Consider the following 25,223-nt stretch of genomic DNA (forward strand, 5'->3'; position numbering starts at 1 on the left):
GGGGGAGCAAAAATCGGAACATAACGTGGTTGGGAAAAAGCAATAACATAGTGTGAGCAGGGTGCAAAAGCAAAGAATACATTCAACTCACTCTTTTCATTCCGGGCACTGATGCTGAAAGAACGCCATTGCATCCTACATGTTGCTTGGGCAACATCCTCCCACAGCACAATCTTCTGTCGGTCTTTCTTAAACGCGCTACAGCGCGTATCCCACAATGCGGGCCGCCTCTCCACAGCGCGGATAAAAATCATTTTCCTCCACATTTTTTTACATTTTTTTTTTTATATAAATGTCAGCCGTACTTCACCGACTCAACCAGGAAACTTTTATAGTGGACGCATAGAGGCGGGAAACATACACCCCTAATTAATCGAAAACAGTTGTGAAAAATTCAAAGGTCATAGCTTTGGGCGAATGGAAGCGGCAAGATTTACATATGCTTTAGCTAAGGGGAGCGTACTTAGCAGGTGTGAAAGCACATGAATCGAGGTCCAACATATTTACAGACGATTACAACATGCAGGTGGCGATGTAGAATATTCAAGCAGGCGAAACAAGTATATTAACAAGTGTAATATTCTATGTTTTGGCATAAAAATGGGTGAACTATTTTAGTTTTATCTGAGAGCAGCTGACCAAAATGAGATATGATTTGGCAACAAACAAAAAAAATAAACACCGCTAAAACACATACGTCTATGAGCCTTCGCCAGGAGGGGCGCGGACAATGCTAAAGTTCTTTAAATGTCTCCATTCACACGACCCATTTGCCCAGAAATTACAAAGTAGCCCCAATAAGGACAACATCGTCAGCACTTGCTATTGATTTCACTTTCAGCATAGAAGCCTATGCACTCGTTCAGATGATGGAAGTACAGTGCGGCATGCTCAAAAAAACTGAATAGCAGGCAATGGCAATTTCTGCATTCTTGAAAAAATACTTTGCAAACGCAGAACGCAGCTAGCCGCGTTTTAACAAACGGTGTCCTATCATTTTCATCACAGACGTTTTTGCGCATGTAAAGTTCGCCCATGTGACCGCTGCCATTGGAAAGCATTGGTTCAATATTGTGCAATCTTTTTTAAAGCATGAATAATGGGACTGAGCTCTTAGGGGTTGAATTTTAGAAAATCCTTTCTTATTGGATCTCTACATTATACAAAGAAGCGTCTGTCCAAATTTAAAGTTTCTGACTTCAGTAGTTTCGGCTCTGCGTTGATGAATCAGTCAGTCAGGACATTACATCACACGTATAGATGATGTCATGTGACGTCATCAGAATCTCTCACCTCCCCAGTAAGCTGATAGATGATCTCTAGGGTGAGATGTAATAGTCTCTCTGCCATCTCCTTCCTCTTTCCATCCATTCTTGGCAAATTAATAGAAGAAAACTCTCTCATATGGAAGATCCCAACAGACGATACTAGGATGCCGGAGCCTGAATGGAAAGAAGATGAACAAATGTAAAAACCACAAAAAAATACCATGTGGAAAAAAATACCCTTTATTGAGCTAATGATGAGAAACAGGAGATGCTAAGGCTCACGCAAGAGTAAATTCCTCGTGGATTATGCGCACATAATAGGCGGTGAATCAAGTCAATTAAAGTCCATTCATTTTCATTGATTCACTCACACTAGCAATTTTTTTATTGTGTATAATACACGTGTAAAAAATAACGCAGCATGTTCTATTTTACCACGTATTATGCGCGGTAGAGCCCTATTGTTCTTTTTTTTTTTTTACCATATTAAATTTTTATTGAGAGTTTCAAAATACAAAACACTGATGATCAATAATGACATATTAAGGATTCTTGTGGAAGTATATAACTGTAAAGTCAATCTTACTAAGTAACAGTAAACATAAAGTGGTCAATAAATCTCTGACATGAACTTTTGAATTTGCATTTGCTTTATCCATCAATCTTGTATACAGTTTTTTTTTTTTTTTTTATTCTCTTATGAAAGGGGGTGAGGAGAGTGGGGGAGGGGGGGGATGAAGGAGGAAAGAAAAAAAAATACGGGGAAGGGGGGGGGGGTTTAACTTTAACTTTAACAAGGCATCGTACGGCTATATTCTAACATTATATTATTAAGGTAGTTTCCACTTCTCCCAGGTCACTTCGAAGTGTCTCATGGTATTGTTTCTTCGAGCTAACCATCCTTCAAACATATGTTGTTCCGCCATCCGTTCCACAAACTCTTCCAAAACCGGGGGGGAGGATTTGTTCCAGTGTCTAGCTATTATTGTTTTTGCTGTCATCAGAGAGTGGGCGAGAAGGTATCTTGTGTTAGGGGGGAACTCCTCCAGCCCTACCAGGAGAAGGATTAGCTTGGTCTTTTTTGGAATATAACATTTAATTATTTTAGATATCTCTCCCAGAACTTCGCTCCAGAATTGAGTGAGTGAGGGACAGGACCAAAATATGTGGGAAAGGGTGCCTTTTCTGCCACAACCTCTCCAACACATGCCCGAACCTAGTTTAAATCTATTTTCTAGTAGCGAAGGGGAGAAATACCATCTTAGGTATATTTTTGTTTGAGACTCCAGAATTCCCATCCCTTTAGAAGATTTCATTGAAGTTTTGTAGGCCCTTTCCCAAGAGACGGTAGATATTGTTTCGCCTAGTTCTTTTTCCCAGTTTAACATGTGGGACTTCTTTTTTAGAAAGGAGTTATCTGTTAGGATGTCATAGAAGAATTTGGTGTCTGGTTTGCTTCCTTGTGTTCCTCCTGAGGATAGTTTTTGAGCAATTGTAGTTGGGAGATATATATTATATATGGGAGTTGTTTGTAGGAAAGATCTAATTCTGCAATAAGGAAAGAATTCTTTTTGTGATAGGTGGTATAAAGAGCTAAGCTCCTCGAATGTTTTGATGTTGTTTGCGGATCTAAGATCTTCAATTGTTTGTAGGCCCCCAGTTGTCCACTCCTTCAAATTAAGGTTGGGCAAGAAGAGGTGCAGAACATTGAGTGGCAGTGAGGGCCTACTAAGGGTGTCCCATGTGGCTAGTTTCTGTGTGAATTCATGCCATGCCTCAAGTGAAGCATGCATGGGAGGAGACATCCCCGTAGTTATTAGTTCCAAGTTTAAGGAACCTGAAACCCCGGACAGAGATGTTGCTAGCAAAAGGGATTTGCCTGGGATATTTCTTGAGAGGGCCCTCTCTATGCCAGGCCAACCTTTGGGGCACTCGTCGGACAGCCATCCCTTGATTTGATTTAACACAATTGCACGGTGGTACATTTTTAGGTTGGGAATGTCGGCTCCCCCTCTCCTACGATGTACAGCGAGAATCGATAGAGCAAGGCATGGTTTTTTACCCCCCCATATAAATTTATTTAATTGGTTCTGTAAGTTGATTAAGGATGTATTTGAGAGTGGGATCGGGAGGACTCTTAAGTAGTATAAAATTTTTGGCAGGATCTTCATTTTGTATGACATAATCCTGCCATACCAGGTTAAGTTTAGCTTTGTCAGGTGTTCAAGCTCTTTCTGTGTAGAGTCGAGTAGCGTCGGGAAATTTGTAGTTTCCAACTCTCTAAGAGGAGAAGTCAACTCCACCCCCAAGTAGGGAATGGAATTTTTCCTCCACCCAAAGGGGAATTCAGATTGAATGGCTACTTTAAGGGCTTGCGATATATGAATACCAAGGATAAGAGATTTGTCTGCATTTATGCTATAGAGGGAAGCTTCACTGAAATTGTTTAAAATGTTTTGAGCTGCTCTCAGGGACTCCAGAGGTCGAGACATAGTTAGAATGACATCATCTGCGAACAGACCGATTTTGTGTTGTCTTAAATTTATTGGGATACCGCTAATTTCAGGGGATAGACGAATTGTTTCCGCTAGTGGTTCAATTGCGAGGACATATAAGATAGGTGATAATGGGCAACCTTGTCTAGTCCCGTTTGATATGAGTAATGGTTCTGATAGAGTCCCGTCTACCATTACCCTAGCAGAAGGGAACGAGTACAACGCACGTATCGCTCTTATTATATCCTCTCCCATGCCGTATTTTTTTAGGGCCCCAAAGGCAAAACCCCAGTGTACCCTATCAAAAGCCTTTTCGGCATCTAAGGTTAATAGGATTGACGGCATGCGAGAGGATTCTATTGCATGTATGAGGTTTAGGGTTCTTCTGGTGCCATCTGAGGCCTGTCTACCTTTGACAAAACCCAGTTGGTCGGAGTGGATCAGGGATGGGAGCAAATCTAGTAATCTGTTGGCTAATGTTTTTGCGTAAATTTTGACGTCCGTATTAAGGAGTGATATGGGACGGAAATTGGCGGGATCGTTTGGCTCTTTACCCGGCTTGGGAAGGACTATAATCGTAGCCTGGAGCATTTCTTTAGGGAAACTGCCCCTTTGCATTGCTGTGTTGAATGTGTTTTGAATATATGGAGATAGTGTGTTCCAATAAAGTTGATAGTATTCTGAAGAGTAGCCATCTGGGCCTGGTACTTTGTGCTTTTTTAATGAGGAAACTGTTGAGAGCAATTCAGTGGGGTTAAATTGTTGGTCTAAGATAGATGCCTGGTTCGCGTCTGCGGACGGTAGATTGACTCCTCTCAAAAAATTGTCGATTGTGACACTGTTGGGTTGAGTGATCTGCAGGTTGTCCTTCAAGTTGTATAAATTATTATAGTATGTGCGAAAGGCTTCTGTAATGTGTTTGGGGCTGGTTAGTTTATATTCCTTTTTTTTGGAGTTCCATATATATGGAATATTGGCTTTTATGGTTTTCCTTTTTGTTAGGTTGGCCATCCATTTAGAAGGTTTGTTTATGGATGAATATATGTTGGCTCTGTTGGCGTTGACCTCTCTATCAAAGTCTCCCAATAGTATTTTGCGCAGGTCTAGTCTCAGGATGCGTAAATCTTTTAGCCCCTTGGGGGAGGGATGTTGTTGAATTTCCTTTTCTTTTGTGGCTATCTGGGACAGTAGTGCGACCGTTTTGTTTGTTTTGTCTCTTTTGAATTTGGCACCAAGTTTTATTAGAATGCCACGCATATACGCTTTGTGTGCATTCCACAAAACCATGGGGTCCACGTCTGGAGTGTCGTTAAATGTGAAGAACTCCTCAAGGGCTTTTTGAATTTCTATTTTTTGTTTAGGTAGGTTTAATAGATATGTATTATTCCTCCATAACCCGTTTGTTTGACTGTTTCCCCCAAGTTCCAAGGATGTCACAACCGGGGCATGGTCGGACCATGAGGCAATGCCTATTTCCGACTTTGATATTTTTGTGAGAAGATTTTTGTCTACTAGGCATAAGTCAATACGAGAGAAAGTACTGTGTCTGGGGGAGAAATGGGTATATTCTTTTGCTGAGGCATTTATACAACGGAAAGTATCATAAAGGGCCGCATTATGTAGCCAGTTACCCAGGGTGAGCCCCTTTTTTAGTCTCTGGTTAATAGTGTCAATTGTGTTGTCTGGGACTAGGTTGAAGTCACCGCAGACAATCACCGAGCCTTTAGCTACACGGTTGATTTTCTTCATTAGCTTATTAAGGAAGCTGATTTGCTTTGTGTTCGGGGCATACACATTGACTAGCGTAAGTGCAACGTTGTTCAGGGAGCCCACCAGGATAATGTAACGACCCTTGGTGTCGCAAAATTTTTCGTCTAGTTTGAATGTTACGTTGTCTTTAAAGGTGATCATGACCCCTGCGTGTTTTTTATGCGTGCAAGCAAATACAGAATGTTGAAATTTTTTATGTGTCATGCGACCTGTGTCTGATTCTAACATGTGTGTCTCCTGTATACATACGATGTCCGCATCGTGGGAGAGAGATTCCTTCCAGACTGCATGTCTCTTGTATGGAGAGTTTAGGCCGTTGGCGTTTATGGAGAGGATTTTCAGTGTCATTGCGAAGATGGCGGAAGAAGAAGCTGGAGACCTGGGAGACCGTGGAAGACCAAGATACCTAAAATAGAGTAACAACAAAAAGAATAAATAAAGCAGTTAACTAAGAGGTTTTCCCCATATGAGAATAGGTCACTAAGGAAAAGTAGCTTTGGGGGAAAACAAGCGTTGTACACCATTAAGAAAACAAAACGAGACAACACTTGTTGAATCATCTGGGGGAGTAAAGTCCAGCATATGCGGTAGGGCACTCCAATGATATGAGACATAAATCAGCAGGGAGGGAAAACAAAGCCAGTACTCATTTTAAGCTGGTCGCTCCTTTGGATCCAGGAGGGTGGTTTCTTTTGGTGTTGGACGGAGCACGTGGCTGAAACCGGTCAGGAATTGGAACTCCCCAGAAATTCAACGCGTTTGTTGCTTCATTAGGATTGAGAAAAATGTGCGTTGTATTATCTTCAGTAGCTATTATTTTTGTGGGGAATCCCCATCTGTAAATGATGCCGGCATCTCTCATAGCGGCTGTTGCGGCGGCGAAGCCTCTTCTTGTCTCCATAGTGGCCTGGGAGAGGTCTATGAAGAGGCGGATTTTGTCGTAGGGGCTTGGGAGAGTCGGCGTTTTCCTAGCCACATTCATCAAGGCTTCTTTGGTGCGGAAAAAATGGATACGCACTATAATGTCCCGGGGACTGTCTTCTTTTAGAAATTTCGGACGCGGCAGGCAGTGAGCTCTGTCGATTTTCAGATCTTGATCAGGGACGTCAGGAAGAAGCTTTTTCATGAAGCGCGTGACGTAGTTGTAAATTTCAGCATTGGAAACTCTTTCGGAAACGCCTCTGATTCTGACGTTGTTGCGTCTGTTTCTATCTTCAAGATCTATTAACTTGTTTTGAAGTTTAGAGACTTTATCTTCGAGTTCGCGGTGCGCATCTATAAGAGAATTGTGAGAATTGACGATTTCTTCCATTTTGTTCTCTGTTTGTTCGACTCTATTTTTGACTTCAAGGACGGACGCATTCATGTCCGAGGTCATGCTTTTGATGTCAGAGTGAATAGTATCTCTTAGGATCATGACTAGCTCCTTGATGTAGAGCTCTGTTGCGGGTTTGTCTGAAGCAGAGAGGTTATTAATGTTTTTCTCTACATTGGTGTTGCAGGGAGGCTCAGTGTGTGCTGTTAGATCTTTAGGGGGGGACATTTTTTGCCTTTGCTTCTCTGGGCTGCCTGATGGAGAGGATGCAGTGCTGCTAGTCAGTAGCGTGGTCGGCTCCATCTTGGGGGGTGAGGGCTCCGTTCCCAACTCTCCCTCCTGCACTAACCTCTCTTCACTGGGTTGTTCCCTCTGGCCTGAGCCCGTTACCTCCGCTGCGGGATGCTTCTTGGTAGCCTCCGGGGCACTTTCTTTCCCCTGTGGCTGTACAGAGTCTCCGCTCCGTTCCTCCTCATGAGCGCCGGGAGAGGATGCCGCTCCTGCAGTTGTCTCCTCTGCAGCCCCGCGCACGGAGAAGAAGGACTCCAGCCTGGTCGGGATCGCTTTTGCGGTCCTCCTTCTGGACATCTCCGGTCCCCGATGTGGTCTTAGGTGGATCGGGTAAGTTTCCCTCCTTCTGCTAAACGCTTTTATATTGATTTTCGTGCCCTTGCCGAGCGGAGCCTAAGGAGAAACGTCCGTCTCGGTGCCTGCGTTAGCCACGCCCCATCAGCCCTATTGTTCTTTATGTGAGTGTAATAAATGCTGTACATGTGTAATTACATTACATATGTGTGCAGTTTATACGCAATGTCGCTAAGAATGGAAAAAAAAAGAAACTACAGTGTTACCCTGAAAATAAGACCTGTGCCGACAATAAGCTGTACTCTGATTTTCTAGGGGTGGGGTGGGGGGCTTATTAGCCGTCATTGCTTTGAGGAGACGAAAAGGGAGTATTAGTACTTGGGAAAGACACACAGAGGGACAGACATTACTTGGGGGAGACATACAAAGATGTGACTCCATTGTGTATGATCCTTCATACATTATGTTTTTTCCTTCACAATGCCTAAAAGGCATTAAATAGTTGTTCAAATAACCTTGAGTGAACAGCCGAGGCCAAAGATACCAGAAGATGATGAATAGGTCTCCAGACTGACCCCCATGTCGCGATGACATGTTCCTCGCTGTTCGAATATGTTTCAAAATATTTATAATAAACATTCTATTGTTTTTTTGATTATTGTGTACCAGCGTTTGAGAAGCCAATCATGTGTGATTCTAGTATGCTTGCACGCATTTGTTTGGCATTTTAGATGTTAAATTCCTTATCTTGCGTATTCATATTGTGTTTATGATTTATCGACCAATGGTAATGAATACAGATGAGCGAGCACACTCGTCCGAGCTCGATACTCGTTTGAGCATTAGGGTACTTGAGATGCTCGTTACTTGAGACGAAATTGCTCACTCTCATCGCTAAATAGTACTCTAATATTTCCTGGGCCACTGCAGAACAGCATTTCACAGATACCATTCTCTGTGTTGGGTGAAGTAGATACAGTTATCAGCACTATCCACTGGCTTTCTAGTTTTCTCCCACTCCATACAGCTTCTCTATTATCTACAAGTCTCCGTGAGCGGTAAATTAACCCTCGTTATCAGTGCAAGACAGCGGTTTAATTTCTTCCAGTCACAGCATAGAGCCTCCGCTATCTACAAGTCTTTGTGTGCGGTGAATTAGCCACAGTTCTCAGCGCTATACGGTGGGGTCATTTATTTTGGCCCTGCTCTATTCTTAATCCAACATGATGAGGACAGAGGTCATGGGTGGGGTGCATCACAGCCGGCTGCTGAGGGATTAGGAGAGAGCCAAGTCCATAGGTCCCCAGGTTCATATTACAATTTGCGGGTCCGCGTGGAAGACCTTTATTACATCCAGAGCAGTTCAAGCAGGTCCTGTCATGGATGGTAGAAAACACGTCCAGCAATATATATTCTTCTACGCAGTCCACTACTCCTGGCCTAGGGACTGCAACTCTGAATCCTTTGGCTGCTCCTCCTTCCTCCCAGTCTCCTCACTCCATGAAAATGACATGTTCTGAGCAGGCAGACTCCCAGGAACTGTTCTCGGGTCCCTGCCCTGAGTGGGAAAAAACGGTTTCTCTCTTACCTGAGGAGTTTGTCGTGACCGATGCCCAACCTTTGGAAAGTTCCCGGAGTCCGGGTGATGAGGCTGGGGACCTCCGGCAACTATCTCAAGAGCTTTTTGCGCGTGAGGATGATGAGACACAGTTGTCTGTCAGTGAGGTAGTAGTAAGGGCACTAAGTCCAAGGGAGGAGTGTACAGAGGATTCTGAGAAAGAGCTGCTGGACGATGAGGTGACTGACCCCACCTAGCTTGCTAAGCCTACTGAGGACAGGGCTTCAGAGGGGAAGGCAAGTGCAGCAGCAGGACAGGTTGGAAGAGGCAGTGGAGTGGCCAGGGGTAGAGGCAGGCCCAGAATCCACCAAGTGTTTTCCACAGCAAACCCTCGCGCCAAACCTCCGTGCAGAGGGCTAGATGTTCAAAGGTGTGGATGCTTTTTAGTGAGAGCGCGGACGACCAACGAACAGTGGTGTGCAAGCTATGCCGCATCAATATCAGTTGGGGAGCCACCACCACCAGCATGCGCAGGCATATGATGGCCAAGCGCCCCACAAGGTGGGACGAAGGCCATTCACTGCCTTCGTGTCACACCACTGCCTCGACCCCTGTGCCACAACCTGCCACACAGATCCAATCCTGCTTCCAGGATGCAGGCACAAGCGCCTCGTGGCCTGCACCCACACCTCCACGGTCCTCTACGGCCTCTAGCAATGTCTCTAAGCGCAGCGTTCAGTTGTCGCTAACACAAACGTTGGAGCGAAAGCAGAAATACGCCACCACCCACCTGCATGCACAAGCTTTAAACGTGCACATTGCCAAATTAATCAGCCTGGAGATGCTGCCGTACAGGCTTGTGGAAACGGAGGCTTTCAAAAATATGATGGTGGCGGTGGTCCCGCGCTATTCGGTATTCGGTCCCCAGTCGCTACTATTTTTCCTGGTGTGCCGTCCCCGCCCTACACAAGCACGTCTCCCGCAACATTACAATGCAGTTACTGGGAAGGTCCACTCAACGACAGACACGTGGACAAGTACAGGCGGGCAGGGCCACTATATCTCCCTGGCGGCACATTGGGTGAACTTAGTGGAGGCTGGGACCGAGTCAGAGCCTGGGACCGCTCACGTGCTACCCACATCAAAGAATAGCGTGTCCTACCTCGGTGCTGGTATCTGTGGCGTATTATTCCGCCTCCTCCAATCCCACCTCCGCAACCTCCACCTCTCAATTACGAAGTGTGAGCACGTCGCCAGCAGTTGGTAGCGCGCGGCGTGGCAGCACAGTGGTGGGCAAGCGTCAGCAACCCGTGCTGAAACTAACCAGTTTAGTGACAAGAGGCACACGGCCCCCGAGCTGTTACAGGGTCTGATAGAGAAGACAGACTTCTGGCTTTCACCGCTGAGCCTCCAACCGGGCATGGTCGTGTGTGACAATGGCCGTAACCTGGTGGCAGCTCTGCAGCCTCACACACGTGCCATGCCTGGCCCACGTCTTTAATCTAGTGCTTTAGCGATTTCTAAAAAACTACCCCCACTTGTCTGACCTGCTAGGCAAGCTACGCCGCCTGTGCGCACGTTTCCGCAAGTCCACCACGGGTGCTGCCACCATCAGGACACTGCAACGTCTGTTTCATCTGCCAGAGCACTGACTGCTGTGCGACGTGCCCACGTGGTCTATATCACTATATAGCAGGCTCGGTCCGAAACTCTCCTGCTGCTCTCCAAAGCTACACTGCAATTCTTGCAGTCCTCGGCCACCGACAGAAGATCACTTCCTGGTTGTGGGATTTATAAATCCCGGCTCCAGAAAGCAAAGGCCGTGGAGCTAATGGCTGTGATTGGCTGAGGCCGCCTGAGTTAGCCAATCAGAGCCATTCAATGATGTCATTGAATGGCTGTGATTGGCTGACGGTGCGTATGTTAGCCAATCACAGCATTAGCTTTCTGGAGGCGGGGATTTCAAGCCCTGCATCTAGAAAGCAATGCTCTGTCAGGGACGAGGAGGGAGCGACAGCCTGCAGCAGTGCCAAAGAACGCTGGGGGAGGAGAGTACTGCTTTTTTTTTTTTTTTTTACATTATATTCCCGGCATATAGGGTGACAGTTGCGGGGGGGGGGGGGGGGGGGTGATCTTATGCGCCCAGTCGCCTTATTCGTCGGAATATACGGTACATTTATGAGTCATAGTTCCCAGAACAACAGTTTTATCAGATTCATAATCCACGTCAGAATCGTACAACATTCCTGACAAATCTTTAACCTTCCATGGAAGCGATCGCCTTTCTGATCGTCTTGGATTATTTCTGTCATATTTATTAACAGCTGCTCTGTGAATTTTGGGGTTATTAAGCTGATGATGCTTTATGGACCTCGGGGTCACTCAGCTGATGATGCTCTATGGACCTGGGGGTCACTCAGCTGATGATGCTCTATGGACCTCGGGGTCATTCAGCTCATGATGCTCTATGGACCTCGGGGGCATTCAGCTCATGATGCTCTATGGACCTCGGGGTCATTCAGCTCATGATGCTCTATGGACCTCGGGGTCATTCAGCTCATGATGCTCTATGGACCTCGGGGTCATTCAGCTCATGATGCTCTATGGACCTCGGGGTCATTCAGCTCATGATGCTCTATGGACCTCGGGGTCATTTAGCTCATGATGCTCTATGGACCTCGGGGGTCATTCAGCTCATGATGCTCTATGGACCTCGGGGTCATTCAGCTCATGATGCTCTATGGACCTCGGGGTCATTCAGCTCATGATGCTCTATGGACCTCGGGGTCATTCAGCTCATGATGCTCTATGGACCTCGGGGTCATTCAGCTCATGATGCTCTATGGACCTCGGGGTCATTCAGCTCATGATGCTCTATGGACCTCGGGGTCATTCAGCTCATGATGCTCTATGGACCTCGGGGTCATTCAGCTCATGATGCTCTATGGACCTCGGGGTCATTCAGCTCATGATGCTCTATGGACCTCGGGGTCATTCAGCTCATGATGCTCTATGGACCTCGGGGTCATTCAGCTCATGATGCTCTATGGACCTCGGGGTCATTCAGCTCATGATGCTCTATGGACCTCGGGGTCATTCAGCTCATGATGCTCTATGGACCTCGGGGTCATTCAGCTCATGATGCTCTATGGACCTCGGGGTCATTCAGCTCATGATGCTCTATGGACCTCGGGGTCATTCAGCTCATGATGCTCTATGGACCTCGGGGTCATTCAGCTCATGATGCTCTATGGACCTCGGGGTCATTCAGCTCATGATGCTCTATGGACCTCGGGGTCATTCAGCTCATGATGTTCTATGGACCTCGGGGTCATTCAGCTCATGATGTTCTATGGACCTCGGGGTCATTCAGCTCATGATGTTCTATGGACCTCGGGGTCATTCAGCTCATGATGTTCTATGGACCTCGGGGTCATTCAGCTCATGATGTTCTATGGACCTCGGGGTCATTCAGCTCATGATGTTCTATGGACCTCGGGGTCATTCAGCTCATGATGTTCTATGGACCTCGGGGTCATTCAGCTCATGATGTTCTATGGACCTCGGGGTCATTCAGCTCATGATGTTCTATGGACCTCGGGGTCATTCAGCTCATGATGTTCTATGGACCTCGGGGTCATTCAGCTCATGATGTTCTATGGACCTCGGGGTCATTCAGCTCATGATGTTCTATGGACCTCGGGGTCATTCAGCTCATGATGTTCTATGGACCTCGGGGTCATTCAGCTCATGATGTTCTATGGACCTCGGGGTCATTCAGCTCATGATGTTCTATGGACCTCGGGGTCATTCAGCTCATGATGTTCTATGGACCTCGGGGTCATTCAGCTCATGATGTTCTATGGACCTCGGGGTCATTCAGCTCATGATGTTCTATGGACCTCGGGGTCATTCAGCTCATGATGTTCTATGGACCTCGAGGTCATTCAGCTCATGATGTTCTATGGACCTCGGGGTCATTCAGCTCATGATGTTCTATGGACCTCGAGGTCATTCAGCTCATGATGTTCTATGGACCTCGGGGTCATTCAGCTCATGATGTTCTATGGACCTCGGGGTCATTCAGCTCATGATGTTCTATGGACCTCGGGGTCACTCAGCTCATGATTTTCTATGGACCTCGGGGTCACTCAGCTGATGATGTTCCATGGACCTCGGGGGTCACTCAGCTGATGATGTTCTATGGACATCGAAGTCATTCAGCTCATGATGTTCTATGGACATCGAAGTCATTCAGCTCATGATGTTCTATGGACATCGGGGTTATTCAGCTGCTGATGTTCTTTGGACCTCGGGGTTACTCAGCTGATGATGTTCTAAGGACCTTGGGGTTATCTTGGTATTTAGCTGCTGCAGCTCTATGAACCTGTGGATTTGCTGGAAATCTGTCACTGCGGCACGGTGAACTCCCTTCTTTCTGTGTACTTAGTAGCGGATTCGTAGAGTCGTTTTGTTCTTCTTCTTTTAGTATCAGTAAATCTAGCTCAGCGTTTTTGAGCACTTTCCCCAGAATTAGAAGTACTTTCAAGCTGAGGAATGGGGAGTGGGTTCAACACAGCTCCATAAGGCTAACTAACACGGACAATTGTGATTTTGCCACAAGAAAAATGTGGCAAATTTGCATCTTTATTCACTGCGATCTGTGAACGAGAGCGATGCTTTTTTTTTTTTTTCTTGCATCACATCACTGCCGCCCGCGATAAAAATCGTACGTTTTTTTATCACAAAAGTCAATGGGACTAAATAATGTTAATCACATTGTGCGTTTGTAGCGATGCGATAAAAAGAAGCCTCCATAGGAACAAATCTATATATATAAAATTGAATGTACGTCTGCGTGTGTGCGTGTCTGTCTGTCTGTCTGTCTGTTTGTCCTTTATGCGCTACTACACCATTCATCTGATTGCCATGAAACTATGGGAAGTTGTTGAGTACACTCCTGGGAAGATTATAGGCATAGTACAAATATTCTATGATAAATGGCGCGTGATCGAGCGTCGTCGACAGTTACGACCCCCCCACGTAGATCGTTCGATTTCCATCATTGCCACTAATTCTCTCACTTCCCGATGTTGTAGAAACATGAAATTTGGCACGAGCATTGACTATGTCATAAATAGGAAAAGGTAATGGGTCCCAACTCGATTATTCAATTCTAAGCGCCAAAGAATTAGCGTCCAAATTTTACGTACGGAATCTAATTTTCTCGCTTCCCAATGTCATAGAAACTTGAAATTTGGCACGACCATTAATTATGTCATAAATAGGAAAAGCTAATGGGTCCCAACTCGATTATTCAATTTTATGCGCCAAAGAATTAGCGTCCAAATTTTACATACGGAATGTCATTTTCTCACATAGAAACTTGAAATTTGGCACGGCATTGATTATGCCATAAATAGGAAAAGTTAATGGGTCCCAAGTCGATTATTCAATTCTAAGCGCAAAACAATTAGCGTCCAAATTTTACGTGCAGAATGTAATTCTCTCACTTCCTGATATATATAAATGAATGCATGTCTGTCTGTCTGTCCTTTATGCATTACTACACCATTCATTCAATTGCCATGAGACTTTGGGAAGTTGCTGAGTACACTCCTGGGAAGATTACTGGCATAGTACATCTATCGTACGATAGGTGCCGCGCGTGCGAGCGTCGTCAACAGTTATGTCCCCCAGACAAAGATTGTTTGATTTCCATCTCAAGCACGAAAGCAAAAGGCATTACGAGCAACGGGAGGTGTGTTCAACTACAAAATGATGCATCCGCCGAACGTTTCGCAAGACAATTGCTGGATATTTAGAATGCTGAGGTAAAATGAAAGCTGTGCTGTGATTGGTTGCTATTTCTTATACTGCTGAGGTTGCATGAAAGCTGTGCTGTGATTGGTGGCTACTTCTTATACTACTGAGGTTGCATGAAAGCTGTGCTGCGATTCGTTGTTATATATTATACCACTGAGGTAACAGGAAAGCTGCGCTGTGATTGGTTGCTATTTTTTATATTGCTGAGGCAGAATAAAAGTTGCGCTGTGATTGGTTGTTATTTCTCTTACTGCTGAGGTAACATGAAAGCTGCGCTGTGATTGGTTGTTATATATTATACCACTGAGGTAACATGAAAGCTGCGCTGTGATTGGTTGTTATCTAGATATATAAAAACGAATGAATGTCTGTCTGTCTTCGCAGCAACGCGCGACGGGTAAGCTAGTGGGAAATAAAAAATAGCAGTTAGGGAGCAACAGATAACATTGAGCAGGAGGAGATATTGGAGCACGTGGAGAATCACTGGGATGGTTTCACCATTTTATCTCCTGATAGTGATGGGAGTAATTATAACAGTTTAGCTGACTATTTAGAGGATATGGCGCGGGCTCGCCGTTATGGTGGATTGCGGAAATCAGTAGCAGCTCAGCAAATATTTAGGTCAGTGTTTGACAGTTGGTGAAATATGTGTTAAATTATTTGTTCTATTGATTATTTTAGCCAAGTCTCACATTCACAGGTGCGTTAGATATTGCTTTCCCATACAAACTTGACCCCCTTTGTCACCCTCTTAGGGGTAGAATTGAAAAAAATCCTTTCTTAGGGGATCTCTATGTTATACAAAGAAGCTGCTGGCCAATTATGTTTCTAACTTTAATAGTTTAACTCAGCGTTGATGAATCAGTCAGTCAGGACATTTCATTATATGTATAGATTACCTTGTGATGTAAGGGGCTGCTGATCCTCCATCATGACCTCCTTGTACAGATCTTTGTGTCCTTCTATATACTCCCACTCCTCCATGGAGAAATAGACGGAGACGTCCTGACACCTTATAGGAACCTGACAACACAATATACAGTCATCCTCCACAGCCCTCCTGTTACTGTATAATGCCCCCCATTCCCCACAGTGTCACCTCTCCTGTCAGCAGCTCAGTCATCTTAAGGACATGTTCCAGGATCTTCTGCCCAGTGAAGTCCTCATGTATCGGGTAGTGAGTTGAAGGCCCCGTTATTGGGCTCAGGGTTCTTCCATGACCTTCAGACACAAAGTTCTGCCAGCGCTCACTGGAGGTCTTCTTCACTGCTGTATAATCCTGATGAGAGACGGACTAATAAATGGTGTTACATACATCTACAGAGTCCCTCACCTTCTCAGTCATGTCCATCTGTTATCATAAAGAAGAATGATGTCATGTGACGTCATCAGAATCTCTCACCTCTCCAGTAAGCTGATAGAGGATCTCTAGGGTGAGATGTAATAGACTCTCTGCCATCTCCTTCCTCTTCCCATCCATCCTTGGCAGGTTCATCAGAAAACCTCTCTCATATGGAAGATCCCAACAGACAGTACTAGGATGCCGGAGCCTGAATGGAAAGAAGAGGAATGAATGTAGAAACCACAGAAAATACCCTTTGTGGAGATAATAATGAGAAGCCTTTTAGGAGACACTGAAGTGTAGATGTTGTATTCTATCTTTGTACAGATTTATGGGGTGATTACACCCTACAGCGCTGTTACTTGGGGGGGGAACACACAGAGGAGCCATTACTTTGTGGATATGGAAAAGGACCTTTAGTACTTGGGGGAGACATTCAAGGAGACGGCCATTACTTAAGAGAAGGAAGCACAGAGAGACGGCTATGACTTGGTGTAGATATACAGAGGGTCTGCTGTTACTTGGCTGGAGGCACCATTACTTCAGGGGGGCACAGAGGGACCGCTGATACTTGGGGAAGATGTACTAAGGGACGGCTATTAGTTAGAAGGAAACACCAATACTTGGAAGCTACACGGAGAAAATGCTGGTAGTTGGTGGGGGAAGCACCATTACTGGGGGAGGTACAGAGGGGCCGCTGTTACTTAGGGGAGGCACAGAGGGGCCGCTATCACCTTGTCAGGGTCACAGATAATGCTTATTAGTTTGGGGTACAGAGGAGCCATTACTATGTAGGGGGGGATTATTACTGTGTGGGGGACTGAGTTGGGGGTTACATGTATCTTGCTGTCCCCCATCTTATGGGACCCTAGTACAGACCCCCGCTCACTTAAGACACGCAGCATTAGCTACACGGTGCACATTACAGGAGCCGGACATCGTACTTAGGCTAGCCCCACACTGGCGATCGCGATTTTGTTCAAGTGATTTTTAAGGCATCAGCAACGCATTTTTTGAGAATCGTTTTTAATTGAATTTTTATTGCGTAAGTCCATAGAACTTTCCACTGTTAACCCCCTATGTTGTTGTTCCCCGTGGGCACTACAATAAAAAGTAAGAATAAAGTTAATAAAGTTTTACTAATTATTAAAAAAAACAAAAAAAAACCGAATCTTTAAAAAAAACTAAACCCTTTTGCCATATTTATTATAAAGACAAATACATATTTCTCATTGCTGTGCCTGTAAACGTCCGATCTATCAAAGGAACACATTATTTATCCCGCATGGTGAGCGTTGTCCGAAAAAAAAAAAAAAAGAATGCCAGAATTGCGTTTTGGCCGCCTGATCTCTAAAAAAAACAATGCAATAAAAAGCAATCAAAAAGTCATATGTATTCAAAGACTGAACCAACACAAACTACAGGACATCCTGCAGAAAATCAGCCTTCGTATAACTGTGTCAACTGAGAAAGAAAGTTTATGGCGGTCAGAAGACGGCGGCAGAAAATAATTTTTAAAAAAATGAAATATCTTTGAAAAAAATAAAAGTAGTTCAGCAAAAAAAACAAAAAACCACTATAGGTTCGGTATCTCGGACTGACCCATAGAATAAAGTGATCAGGTCATCTGTGTTGCAGTTTAGTTGCCGTAGAAACAAGAAGCACCGAAAGATGACAGAATTTTGTGTTTTTTTCACTTTACTCCACTTTAGCATTTTTCAGTACATTATATGGCACCACTGAAAAATACAACTCGTCCCGCAAAAAACACCAACCAGCCCTCCGACGGCCATGGACAAATGGAATATATTTTTTTCTTTATTAAGATGGTTTTGAAAGGTTTTGATTCAAACATTGTAATTTTAGAGTACTGATGAATATGTCTAAATCCAAGTCTTGTTTTTGTTACCATATGTATTTTCCGCATCACCTCCCCAAATAGCTTTCTCCCCGTCTCATCTTAGTGTGGCTGGACACAGTCTGTTTATGTGAGGCTGGATTCACACCAACGTATATCGGCTCGGTTTTCACGCCCAGCAGATATACGTCGTCGCTCTCTGCAGGGGGGGGGGGAGCCTGGAAGAGCCGGGAGCAGTGCTGAGCTCCCGCCCCCTCTCTGCCTCCTCTCCGTGGCTCTGCACTATTTACAATTGGGAGAGGCGGGCGGGGCTAATTCTCCAAACTTAGCCCCACCCACCTCCTTTCATTGCAAATAGTGCATAGGGGCAGAGAGGGGATGGGAGCTCAGTCCATCCTCCCCTCCTTGCAGATGAGGATACCGTATATCAGCTCGGCGTGAAAACCGAGCTCGGCGAGGCGGGGGCAGGGCTAAGTTCCGAGAATTAGCCCCGCCTCGCCTCTCCCCATTGCAAATAGTGCAGAGGGGTGGAGAGGAGGCAGAGAGGGGGCGGGAGCTCAGTTCCTGCTCCTGGCTCTTCCATCCTCCCCCCCTCCTGCACACGAAGACAACGTATTTCAGCTCGGTGTGAAAACCGAGCCGATATACTTTCGTGGGAATGCACCCTAAGAGAGTAATAAACCTCTCCCCCCTCCCCCCCAATTTGTTCATTAGCCATCCAAAGGTGGGTCAGCTGGTTGACTAGTGAAATGTAACAAGTCCCTCCCAGCTGAAGTCCTGTAGTCAGAACTTTAAATCCAGTTCTATCCTCCATGCTGCACCTGATGTGTCCAGAAACAAGTGTCTTATGCTGTCGAATGATGCAGTTATACGGCGCAGTACGACAGAGCAGGAGACAGGTAACATCCACAACTGTCCAAAGTCTGGAGGGAAATACTCTCCTCTTTGCACTGATCTCCATCACTATCCTTTTTTCAGGCTTTAACTCTTTCTTTCAACGCTCAGGCCCAACACACTCCATCCACATCAGCCCCTCCCTCCTCTCCTCACCCATGTATGGCTCCCATGCACTTTTCAACTTCCTAAAACACCTCCAGCCCCCCCCATACAGCCAAGAAACACCTCAGCCACCCACACAAATCCCCTAACCATGCACTCACCCTTGCTACCCTGCTACTCCTAGCCGCAGGGGACATATCCCCCAGCCCAGGCCCACCCCGTACTGCTCCCTACCAAAATGCCCCCCCCCCGCCCCATTCAAATGCGTCCTATGGAACTCCCAATCTGCATGTAACAAACTCCCAACTATCCATGACCTCTTCACCAGTAAACAATTGAACCTGCTCGCCCTCACAGAAACCTGGATACAGCAGTCTGATTCTACCTCCCCTGCTGCATTGTCCTATGATGGCCTGCAGTTCTCCAACACCCCCAGATCAGATGACAGACGCCACGGCGGCGGAGCAGGTATCATCCTCTCGCCAAACTGTATCTGTCAGGTCATTGCCTCAGCTCCCTAGCTTAGCTTCCACTCCTTCGAAGTCCACACCCTGCGACTCTTCCGCCCAGTGCCCCTGCGTGTCGCAGTTATTTACCACCCTCCAGGTTCCACCCACCTGTTCCTAGACCATTCCGCTGCCTGGCTTCCCCACTTCCTATCCTGTGAAATCCCAACCCTCATCCTTGGTGACTTCAACATCCCTACTAACAACCCCAGCTCCTCATCTGCCTCCCGGCTTTTAACGCTTACCTCCTCCCTTGGCTTATCACTGATCTCTGACTCCCCCACTCACAGAGATGGCAACACTCTCGATTTAGTTTTCCTCCATCTCTGCTCTGCCTCTCACTTTACTAACTCCCCCCTTCCACTCTCAAATCACAACCTTCTCTCCTTCTCCATCAGGCACCCTAGCATCTCCCCTAACCCTCCTATCTATCGCACCTCTAGGAACCTCCAGTCCGTCCGCACTAAACAGTTTGCCAAGACTATTCAGTACTCTCTATCCCATATCTCTCTCCTCCCCTGCTCTAACCTGGCAGCCGAACACTACCATACCACCCTCAGTCGTGCCCTGGATGAAGCGGCACCGCCTGTGACTCGAGCAGTCAAACGCAGACCACGGCAACCTTGGCTCACGCCCCAAACGCGCTTCATCGGGCGGTGCTCTAGGAGCGGCTGTGGAGAAAGTCAAAGCTGCCAGCAGACTTTCTCCACTTCAAATTTATGCTTAAAACTTATTACCTAGCCCTTCACCATGCCAAGCAAGTTTATTTCACCTCCCTTGTCTCCTCACTATCCCATAACCCCAAACAACTCTTTGAGACCTTCCACTCCCTCCTCAGCCCCAAAGAACAGGCCCCTGCGACAGACCTGACTGCTGGAGAACTAGCTGCCTATTTCAAAGAAAAAATAAAAAAAAGACAAGATTCGCAAAGAAATCTTTAAAAACTGCATGGTTAGCCCTTAACCCAGTTTTGTCAGCACTGCATCCAGCACCTACTCACTATCTATGTTAGAACCAACGACAGAGGAAGAAGTCTTCAGGCTCCTTTCCGCTGCCCGCCCCACCACCTGTGCTAGCGACCCTCTCCCCTCTCACCTCCTCCGGTCCCTTTCCCCAGCTCTCATTACTCACCTCACCACAATCTGCAACCTCTCCCTAACCTCTGGCACTTTCCCCTCCTGATTTAAACACTCCATCATATCCCCTCTGCTTAAAAAAACAACCCTGGACCCAAGTAATGCTGCCAACTACCGACCCGTCTCAAACCTCCCCTTCATCTCCAAAATACTAGAGCTCCTGGTCTACTCTCGCCTTACACGCTTTCTCTCTGACAACTCACTCCTCAACCCTCTCCAGTCTGGTTTCCGCTCTCTACACTCGACCGAAACTGCCCTCACAAAAGTAACAAATGACCGGATGACTACCAAGTCGAGAGGTGACTACTCCCTACTAATCCTCCTTGACCTATCTGCTGCTTTTGACACTGTCGACCATGACCTCCTTCTCAGTATGCTCCGCTCTATTGGGCTAAAAGACACTGCTCTCTCCTGGTTCTCTTCCTACCTCTCTGACCACTCTTTCAGTGTCTCCTTTGTTGGTTCTATCTTCGCTCCACTTCCTCTCGCTGTTGGGGTACCCCAGGGCTCGGTCCTTGGTCCCCTTCTCTTCTCTATCTATACTGCCCCAATTGGACAAACCATCCACAAATTTGGCCTCCAATACCATCTCTATGCCGACGACACCCAACTATACACCTCCTCTCGTGAGATCTCTGGACCATTCCTCCAAAACATCACCGATTGTCTTTCTGCTGTCTCTAACACTATGTCCTCCCTTTTTCTCAAACTAAACCTCTCTAAAACTGACCTCCTTGTCTTTCCACCTTCCAACTGACCTCCCCTCAATATCTCCATTCCAGTGTCTGGCATCATCATAACCCCCAGACAGTATGCCCAGTGCCCTGGGGTCACACTGGACTCTGACCTCTCCTTTACTCCCCATATCCAATCTCTGGCCCAAACATGCCACATGCACTTTAGAAATATTGCTAAAATACGGCTGTTCCTAACCACGGACACGCTAAAGAAACTAGTGGTTGCCCTCATCCACTCCCGGCTTGACTACTGCAACTCGCTACTCATCGCACCCATCCTCTGGAACGCTCTACCCCAAGGCATCCGGACAATTCCAGATGCACGAAACTTCAGACGTGCCTTAAAAACGCACCTCTTCAGGGAGGCATACCAAATCCCCTGACCTAGTCCCATCCCTATGTCACCCCACCCCGTTTTCCTTTTAATAATTGCTCTGCACATGAATTCCCCTATTGCCTGTGTTCCCCATGCCTTGCTCCCCCCCTTTGCCCGTGTTCCCCATGCCTTGCCCCCCCCCTTTGCCCTTCCTGTATCACCCCAACCCATTTGTGTCTAACCCAATGTACCCCACACTGTAATTGTTGTATAGTTTGCATTTATCCATGCCTGAAAGCTGCAGAATAAGTTGGCGCCATACAAATAAAGATTATTATTATTATTGTTTTATCTTCTGTATTGAATAACTTTTAAAAATTCTATAAAATCATTTAAAAAGAGGAGGAGGAAAAAACAAAAATGGAAAAAAGGGCCATGTCCTGAAGGGGTTAAAACAACATCGCAACGCAATTGCGACACGATAAAAAGGGAAGCTCCATAGGGAAACACAGGCGATAAAAGATAAAACAAATCTAACATCACAGATAGATAGAGCGCGCCGCGATATTTTATTCTCGCAACATCAGTGAAAACATCGCTAATCGCTTTCATAAATCTGCTATTTTCCCCACTCTGGCCTCGCACGATTTTATCTCCCATGTAAAAACCAACCTTACCTTGTGCAGCCGTGTGCTTACAGGACCTGTGGTGATGTCATAGTCATGTGAGCGGTCACATGGGTGGGAGGAGGAAGGGTCACATGATCAGCCAGGTGCATACAGGATGCATATTTGGTATTTCAGCCGCACTTAAGCAGCAGTGAGCGATTCCAGCGACCTGATTGGTTGTTAGGTACACACCCCCTTTGGAGATGTGCACGAATGCTACTTCACGAGACCAGCGGAGGGGTTAGAATTCAGGGTTAGGCTTCAGGGTTAGGGTTTGGGGATAGGGTTAGGGTTTAGGGTTGCGCTTAGTTGCCGACCCTCCTACAGCTCTGCTGCTGCTTATTTTATGGGCCGGACACTCGTGCAGATCTCCAAAGGGGGGGGGGGGGGTGTACCCAACAACCAATCAGGTTGCTGGAATCCATCACCGCTGCTTAAGTGCGGCTGAAAACCTAAATATGCATACAGCATCTGTGGTGTTGTCATAGTCATGCGAGGGTCACATGGATGAGAGGAGGGTCACATGGGTGGGAGTAGGAGTGGTCATATGATCAGCGCAGTGTATACAGGACTGTTGGAGGAGGTGCAGTTTCTGTGCGCGGATCAGGATGGAGTTGTGTTTATTATTACTTAACTAGCTTGCCCGTTGCTGCGAAGACAGACAGACATACATTCGTTTTTAAATATATAGATAACGACCGATCACAGCGCCGCTTTCATGTTACCTCAGCTTTACAATATATAACACCCAGTAGTATAAGAAGTAGCAACCAATCACAGCACAGCTTTCATGTTGCCTCAGCAGTATAATATATAGCAACCAATTACAGCTCAGCTTTCATTTTACCTCAGCATTCTCAATATCCAGGAATTGTCTTGCGATACGTTCGGCGGATGCATCATTTTGTAGTTGAACACTCATCCCGTTGCTCGTAATGCCTTTTGCTTTCGTGCTTGAGATGAAAATCAAACGATCTTTGTCTGGGGGGCATAACTGTCAACAATGCTCGCACGCGCCACCTATCGTAGGATAGTTGTACTATGCCAGTAATCTTCCCAGGAGTGTACTCAGCAACTTCCCAAAGTTTCATGGCGATTGGATGAATGGTGTAGTAATACATAAAGGACAGACAGACACAAATACATTCATTTATTTATATATGTAGATGACATCAGGAAGTGAGAGAATTAGATTCCGTACATAAAATTTGGGCTCTAATTCTTTGGCGCTTAGAATTGAATAATCGAGTTGGGACCCATTAACGTTTCCTATTTATGACATAGTCAATGCTCGTGCCAAATTTCAAGTTTCTATGACATTGGGAAGTGAGAGAATTAGATTGCGTACATAAAATTTGGACGCTAATTCTTTTGCGCTTAGAATTGAATAATCGAATTGGGACCCATTAGCTTTTCCTATTTAAGACATAATCAATGTTCGTGCCAAATTACATCGGGAAGTGAGAGAATTAGATTCCGTACGTAAAATTTGGACGCTAGTTCTATTGTGCTTAGAATTGAATAATCGAGTTGGGACCCATTAGCTTTTCCTATTTATGACATAATCAATGCCCGTGCCGAATTTCATGTTTCTGCGACAGCGGGAAGTGAGAGAATTAGTGGCAATGATGGAAATCGAACGATATACATGGGGGGCGTAACTGTCGACGACGCACGCACGCGCGCCATTTATCATAGGCTAGATGTACTATGCCAGTAATCTTCCCAGGAGTGTACTCAACAACTTCCCAAAGTTTCATGGCGATTGGAAGAATGGTGTAGTAATGCATAAAGGACAGACAGACATTCATTCATGTATGTATGTGTGTGTGTGTATGTATGTGTCTGTGTGTGTGTATATATATATATATATATGACATCAGGAAGTGAGAGAATTAGATTCTGTGCATAAAATTTGGACGCTAATTCTTTTGCGCTTAGAATTGAATAAATCGAGTTGGGACCCAGTAACTTTTCCTATTTATGACATAATCAATGCCCGTGCCAAATTTCAAGTTTCTATGACATCGGGAAGTGAGAGAATTAGATTCCGTACTACGTAAAATTTGGACGTTAATTCTTTAGTGCTTAGAATTAAATAATCGAGTTGGGACCTATTACCTTATCCTATTTATGACATAATCAATGCTCATGCCAAATTTCAAGTTTCTATGACATTGGAAAGTGAATTAGATTCCGTACGTAAAATTTGGACGCTAATTCTTTTGCGCTTAGAATTGAATAATGGAGTTGGGACCCATTAGCTTTTGCTATTTATGACATAATCAATGCTCATGCCAAATTTCATGTTTCTACGACATTGGGAAGTGAGAGAATTGGTGGCAATGATGGAAATCGAATGATCTGCGTGGGGGGCATAACTGTCGACGACGCTCGCACGTGCGCCATTTATCATAGGATAGATGTACTATGCCAGTAATCTTCCCAGGAGTGTACTCAACAACTTCCCAAAGTTTCATGGCGATCGGATGAATGGTGTAGTAGTGCATAAAGGACAAACAGACAGACAGACACGCATACATTCAATTTTATATATATATATATATATACTAGCTTACCCGTCGCACTTTGCTGCGAAGACAGACATACATACATACATTTGTTTTTATATATCTAGATAACAACCAATCACAGCGTAGCTTTCATGTTGCCTGAGTGGTATAATATATAACAACCAATCGCAGCACAGCTTACATGTTACCTCAGCTTTATAATATACTAGCTTACCCGTCGCGCATTGCTGCGACATCAGAAGAAAAGGAAATCAAGGAAACTCGTTCTGATAACATTGAATTTACATTGTGTCATTTTTATTTAAACTTA

General features: G+C 45.5%; 1 protein-coding gene across 1 annotated transcript in view; it reads right to left on the reverse strand.

Moving 5' to 3' along the window:
- LOC136620469 (zinc finger protein 585A-like) overlaps nucleotides 1-22,432 on the reverse strand; it is a 75,359-nt gene extending 52,927 nt beyond the window's left edge. Inside the window, exons 1-5 of the mRNA XM_066595254.1 lie at nucleotides 22,389-22,432; nucleotides 16,220-16,367; nucleotides 15,917-16,111; nucleotides 15,717-15,840; nucleotides 1,294-1,442 (exon numbers count right to left, since the gene is read on the reverse strand). Coding sequence (XP_066451351.1) covers nucleotides 1,294-1,442; nucleotides 15,717-15,840; nucleotides 15,917-16,111; nucleotides 16,220-16,312 — 561 coding nt within the window. The 5' untranslated portion in view covers nucleotides 16,313-16,367; nucleotides 22,389-22,432. The remainder of the gene's footprint in view (nucleotides 1-1,293; nucleotides 1,443-15,716; nucleotides 15,841-15,916; nucleotides 16,112-16,219; nucleotides 16,368-22,388) is intronic.
- Nucleotides 22,433-25,223: the final 2,791 nt, after the last annotated feature.

This window comes from Eleutherodactylus coqui, chromosome 3 (assembly GCF_035609145.1).
Source record: "Eleutherodactylus coqui strain aEleCoq1 chromosome 3, aEleCoq1.hap1, whole genome shotgun sequence".
NCBI lineage: Eukaryota > Metazoa > Chordata > Amphibia > Anura > Eleutherodactylidae > Eleutherodactylus > Eleutherodactylus coqui.